The sequence below is a fragment of the Sander lucioperca genome, chromosome 6 (assembly GCF_008315115.2).
Source record: "Sander lucioperca isolate FBNREF2018 chromosome 6, SLUC_FBN_1.2, whole genome shotgun sequence".
NCBI lineage: Eukaryota > Metazoa > Chordata > Actinopteri > Perciformes > Percidae > Sander > Sander lucioperca.
In genome coordinates, this window is record NC_050178.1 from 20,546,286 (window position 1) to 20,552,285 (window position 6,000).

General features: G+C 40.3%; 1 protein-coding gene across 8 annotated transcripts in view; it reads left to right on the top strand.

Annotated features, from left to right (window-relative positions):
- LOC116034505 (glutamate receptor-interacting protein 2-like) overlaps positions 1-4,636 on the top strand; it is a 379,804-nt gene extending 375,168 nt beyond the window's left edge. For all 8 annotated transcript variants that reach the window (XM_031277187.2, XM_036002038.1, XM_036002034.1 and 5 more), the window contains 3 exons: positions 601-809; positions 2,239-2,385; positions 3,890-4,636. In XM_031277187.2, the coding sequence (XP_031133047.1) occupies positions 601-809; positions 2,239-2,385; positions 3,890-4,054 (521 nt within the window). In that variant the 3' untranslated portion in view covers positions 4,055-4,636. The remainder of the gene's footprint in view (positions 1-600; positions 810-2,238; positions 2,386-3,889) is intronic.
- Positions 4,637-6,000: the final 1,364 nt, after the last annotated feature.

Below are 6,000 nucleotides of genomic sequence, written 5' to 3' on the forward strand. Positions count from 1 at the left end.
TAGTTCCACAGCTGATGTGACAGAGTAGTTCATAATATAGGACTGACAAAAGAAAGAAAAAAACTCCAAAATCTAATACTAATTCTTTCTAATTAACTGAACAAATGTTTATGTACAAGCATGTTGCTGTGTAAAGTAGCATTTGTTGAGTGAAAAGGCTTAGGCGGTAGCAAAAGCTTATACATGCCTATCCTCTGTTCTCATCAATTAAATCTACCACCTCAAAGGAAAAAGAAAATAAAGACACTAAGATATGGCTAAAGAAACAAAAAATAATTATTCACATTTGTAACCCTCAGAAAAAAGCATTACAAGTAATTTTCTTGAAAACCAAAAGAGCGACATTTTAAAATGTATATTGACATTGTTCCATAATTTTACCCCAACAATAGAAATACATTTCCTTTTAATCTCTGTTTGCTTTTTCAAAAGTAAACCTAAAAATACCTCTAAAATCATATTTACTTTCCTGTAGTGGAAGTGACTTTGAATTAGCCCTGAACACTATCTGCATTATTTTATAATAAACATATAGAAGTGCACTATACTTGTAGAAATAGTTTTAATCTAATTTATAACTAACCCTTTCATTCCACCCAGACGCCCACCTGTTCCAGGAGGCCCATTTCAACCATGAGGCCCACCTGCACCAGGGTTCCCACATCCACCAAGACAACCAATCCCCTCTCCTGCACCATGAGCCCAAGTCGAAGGCCTCACTGCGAGTGTCAGAGAGGACGTGGGAGTCTCGTCGGATCAAAGAGGAGATGCAGGGGATTCTGTCCCCGACGCCTTTGGAGCTGCACAAAGTGAGTTCAAACCTCAAAAGACTGTCTGGATTTATTTTATTTATTTATTTATTCTTTATTTATAAAAAGGACAACGCACATTAATCAACATTTCTGTAAATGTTCCAGTGTTAGCCAGCCGGCTAATTTTCAACTGTAGTCCTTTGGCCAGATGTTTTGAGACCAGAGCAACAGAAAGCAGCAAAATCCAAAAGCCAACGGGCCGCAAGATACCTTCCTTCAATTATCACTCCCCTCACCTCTCCCTGCAATCTACCAGAACAGCTAGAGCAACAAAATAAGCTTCCTCAAGTGGCATGCTGAGTGACAGGAAGCAGCAAGACATTAGTAAAGTTACACATCAACAGCATCCACATTCAGTACATTAAGTCATGCAAGCAACAAAACACAGTCAAGCAACACAGATTGGAGCCATTTTCTTGACCCATGCAACCATGCAAAGCAGTAATAAGCAATGACACACAAAAAACATATCACTCATGATGAAGATCTTGATACAATATAAAAAGTCGCCGTACAGGTCTAGTTCATCTAGGTTTCAGTGCAGAGCCTCAGCTTCATGGAATAGTTTTTAGCATTTTGAGAAATATGCTTACCGGTATTGGCTTTCCTGCTGAGAGTTGGATAAAAAGATTGATACCATTCTCACGTCTAGCTGTCCAAAGTTTCAAAATATGCTGGTTTGTTAACCTGTATACATAATATATATGTGGTTTTAGAATTACATGCTGAAACTATTTCTTGACAAATCTGTCTGCCTAACAGTTCTGTGCCTGGCAACCTCACAAAGACGATGACATACTGAACCTTGTTTTTTACTTTATGCTGGAAAGTACATGTCCTCTGCTGTGGATTTTACTTGAAACTAAACTTGTACAGCCCATGGCCAGAATGAGAAATGCATTTGTTATCCTCAGGGAGAAAATACATTAAAGTCTGCTAGATCTGTTTTACTGATGGGCTCATTGGCCATCAGCCAAAATGTTACAGCCTCTGAATGGTTTCTCATTAAAAGAGCATACAATATTCATACATCATATAATACTGCCTTTTCATTTTTTTGTTAAGCTATAATTTTTAGCAACACATCTGGCCTGCATTACCAATTGCATAAACCCTCTGACTCTCTCTGACTTTATTGTTCATCATACTGTATTGTGCAGCTGCTGTTTGTTGGAGAGGCCTGTTAAGCATTTGTCCTGCATTTAATCATGCTTCAGTAAAATATGTAGCATGGGCATGTGTCTGGGCCCTTAAAGACAACCTGTGCTGCATTTTCTAAAGTATATGGTTTTTTGTGTTTTTGGATAGATTAATGCTTTACTCTAAGCCACAGACAGCCATTTCTTTCCATTCACGTTTAAACTTGGGTTACTCTAAACTTAGAGTTAAAAGATTCAACATCCTATCCTTGTGTCGTCTTCCGTAGGTAACGGTGGTAAAGGACCCAGAGATCGACGACTTTGGATTCAGCGTGTCCGACGGCTTCTTGGAGAAAGGGGTTTACGTCAACATGATCAGACCTGATGGACCAGCTGACCGAGCCGGGCTCAAACCCTACGACAGGATCCTGCAGGTAATGATAACCTCGATTTTTCCACTGGGCGTGTCTGCTGCATTCCAGTTTTGTTTCGTCCTCTGTCACGCGCCACACCACACCGGGAGCGTCTCAGAACAGGAGCGTCTTGCCTGTCCGACTCGCAGATGTAATTGTCTCTACAAGCACTTTTCAGAACAATCTGTAAATGTAAATGTGTTTATTAGCTAGTATCTACCTTCCACTCCAAGCACTCCTGTAATCAAACGCCATGCCTTCTCTTTTCTGGTGTTGTCTTGATAAAAAATATCTGTGGTGTCTATTACGTTTTTCCACCTCCAAGATGAATCTCCCGTTGTCCGTGGTGTTGTAGTGGTGTCTTTTGGTAAATTGACTGGAAGCTCTCGCTGTTTCACTTTCTGCCCGGCTGTCCGAACGTCCCGCAGCTCCCGTGAAAATAGACCTGGAGCGTAGCTTTAGCGGAGCGGAGAGCTGCTTCACGCACGCTTCTAGGACGCGCCGTGGCTGGTGGAATATCAAGCATTGACTTGAATGGCTGTGATTGCTCGCGGGTGGCGCAGCACCTCCAGAACCCAGCGCAGACACGCCCAGTGGAGGATAGATAGGGGTTCTATTTAATGTCTGAGGGTGATAACATCCATATCTGGGCCACAGTTTGGACCTCAAAGCCCTTTCATACATAGTCCCAATATTATGACGTTAGTCAAGTTAGTCAACCTCTATCTAACTTTCAGTTGCTGATGGCAAAAAGCCCCCAAAATGAGCAAGAGTCAGTCATCTTCAACTGCAGTAAAGGCCTAGCAGAGCATCACCAGGAAATATACCATGAATCTGGTCATATCTGTCGGTCTGACTCTTCATACATTATTCAACACAAAAGGATTTAGTACCAAATAATAAATATGATGAGATTAGTTACTTCTACATTTCTAAAAATGTGTCCCTGTAAAATAAGGGGACTGTATAAAAATTGTGGAATCAAACACCCTCAAATGAATGCTCAAATTCACCATTTTAACCATGTTGTTTTGTTTTAACTTCAATGGGAAGGATGTCAGAGCAAACACAGCTTCATCACGTTACTACTTACTAGAGCTGCACAATATATAATTTTTTTTATCATCATCGCTATATCAACTGGCACAATAAACACTTTGCGTATCGCGAAAGACATACATTTATTTGTGTTGGTTGAAAGAAAATATCAGCAGAAACCTTAAAAAAAATCAAAATCTAACTCAATCTTTTTTTTAATGGTGCCTTTTACATTCAATTCAATGTTCAATTTGTTCAATAAAAGAATGTTGGAAATGATTTCCTTTCATTTATTTCAAACTCAGCAGTGTAACTCAGTAGTGCAGCCGTACCACTTACAGACAAGCGATAAAAATAAGTCCCAAGTTACGAGGAATTCTCCTTTAACCTTAAGCAGTAGTTGGCCTCAGTGTTTGTTAGCGAGCTAACCAACAGCAGCACCCTTTACCATAGCAGCTATTTTCTGCGTGTCTCTGTCTGTGTCCAGGTGAACCATGTGAGGACGCGGGACTTTGACTGCTGCCTGGCGGTGCCTCTGATCACAGAGGCTGGGGACAGACTGGAGCTGGTCATCAGTCGCAACCCACTGGCAAACGATGACGACGACACAGAGGACAATAACAACACTTTAGACCACCCGCTGGACCTGTAACACACAGACAAAAAGACAGAGTGAATGCATTTGTGTGTGTATGTCTACAGATGTATCTGTCAGTCAAACTCAGGCAGATGACATACTCTAACTAGTGATGAGGCGCAAAGTTATATCTAATGGAACTGGCCCAAACACACAACACACACAAACACACGTCACTGGCTTGCAACAATTCTACTTAAACACAGAGACTCCTTGAGGCACACACACTTGCATGCTTACACATTCACCCCTTCCCATTCACACTGGGTTGAACTGCTGTCATACACTATAATCCGCGATGAACGCACTGGCACCGTGCAGAGAAACCACCAGAGACGCTCTCCTGAAGGCTGGCTTTGAGTCCTCGCAGTGTTGTTCCAACGTGAACCACTTACTTGGCCCTTTAACCAACCTATAACTGATTCTGACTCTTTAAATATTGTTTTTACTTAAAACAAAAGAATAAAACCCTGCATTTTGGGTTAGGTAGTTTCAGCTGTTTTTAATGCCAGGCCACAGGTTTATAGAAAATGTCTAGGGCTAATGTTGCCAGAGGGATCTGCCTTATTACACAATATTGTAAGTGATTCTAGTAAATTTCAAGTAAAACCTTATTGATAAAAGAGAGAAACTGCCTTGCTCAGTTTGCAGATTCCATTTGTTTTAAGAAAGGCCCTCAACACTCACTAGACGATGGGACCAACAGTTTATAAAGGAATTGTGTCGGACTGTGGTTGTATGCATGAAGGTGGACTTCTATGTTGGATACGTCTGCACATCAGCACAGTTATTAGTGAATTAGCACAGATTATAGTGAGATTTGTGCCATCATTACAAGGTCAAGACAGGGATGTTATCACAACTGCCAAACTGTTTTTTTCCAATCATCAAAAAGAAGAGAAAGAAGGGAAGGATTGCTTTCCTTTTGTGTCTTGAAAGGATTGATAAGCAAAGGCAACTTTTGCTGCAACACAGTTGGACAGCTGTGCTCATGGAGATGCCTCAGAGTAAACTGTGATGCCAACAGAAAAAACATTTTCCTGCAACCTTCTGAGAGATTACTGACCCTTTTCCGGTTTTTATTGGGGTTGTGGTTTTTATTTGCAAATTGCTGGGAGAGTTCCCAATCGGTCCCTAGAGTTGACTTAGAGCACTGGGTTCATCTCACCTCAGCTCATTGCTGGCCTACAAAGTTGAAGAGCAGTAGCTAAATAGCAGGGCTCATGATAAAGGTTGAGGTTCACAATAATCAGAAATAACATATGTATGCCATTAAAAGGTGCTATGCGAAGCACTTAGGAGAAATTCAGTACCACATATATTTTGAAACAGTAGTATAATTGCCATAAACAAACAATGTGAAGGAGCCTGTCACAGCAGCCAAACTATATTTCACACTGTAAGCCTCTGCAGCAGCTTTTGAGGATAATTGCTTAACACAAAACAGGAATAAAGCAATATTCTTCAACAACAAACAAAGCTACAGTAAAGCCTGTGAGTTCAAACAAATGGTAGATTAAATGTAAGGCTTGTAGGAACATATTTATCCAACATGGTTTATCTTCACATTAAACAGACAAAAGTGTAATATAGGGTCAATTTGTAATTTTCACTGGTATGAATCAAAATTCGCCCGGGGAGTTAATACTTAAGTCCCGTGTTGACTCAACATACAGTAACTAAAGAGCTAGACATACACTGACACATTACACTATTTTTGCAAGATGTATTTTAGTATTAATGCTTAACACTCCTTGTTCTCATAATTTAAGGCTCCACCATATTGTTGCTCATTTATGGATTGTAAAATATACAAGCATAGCGAAGCATGTTTGGTGGTATTAGGTGTATATTATTCTTTGACTTCATTCATAAATAGGTAGCTAGCTCCACATATGCTGCCTACTGTATGTCAAGAAGAAAAGTGTGAACAAAAGTCAAAAAGAAGCAACACCGTCTTT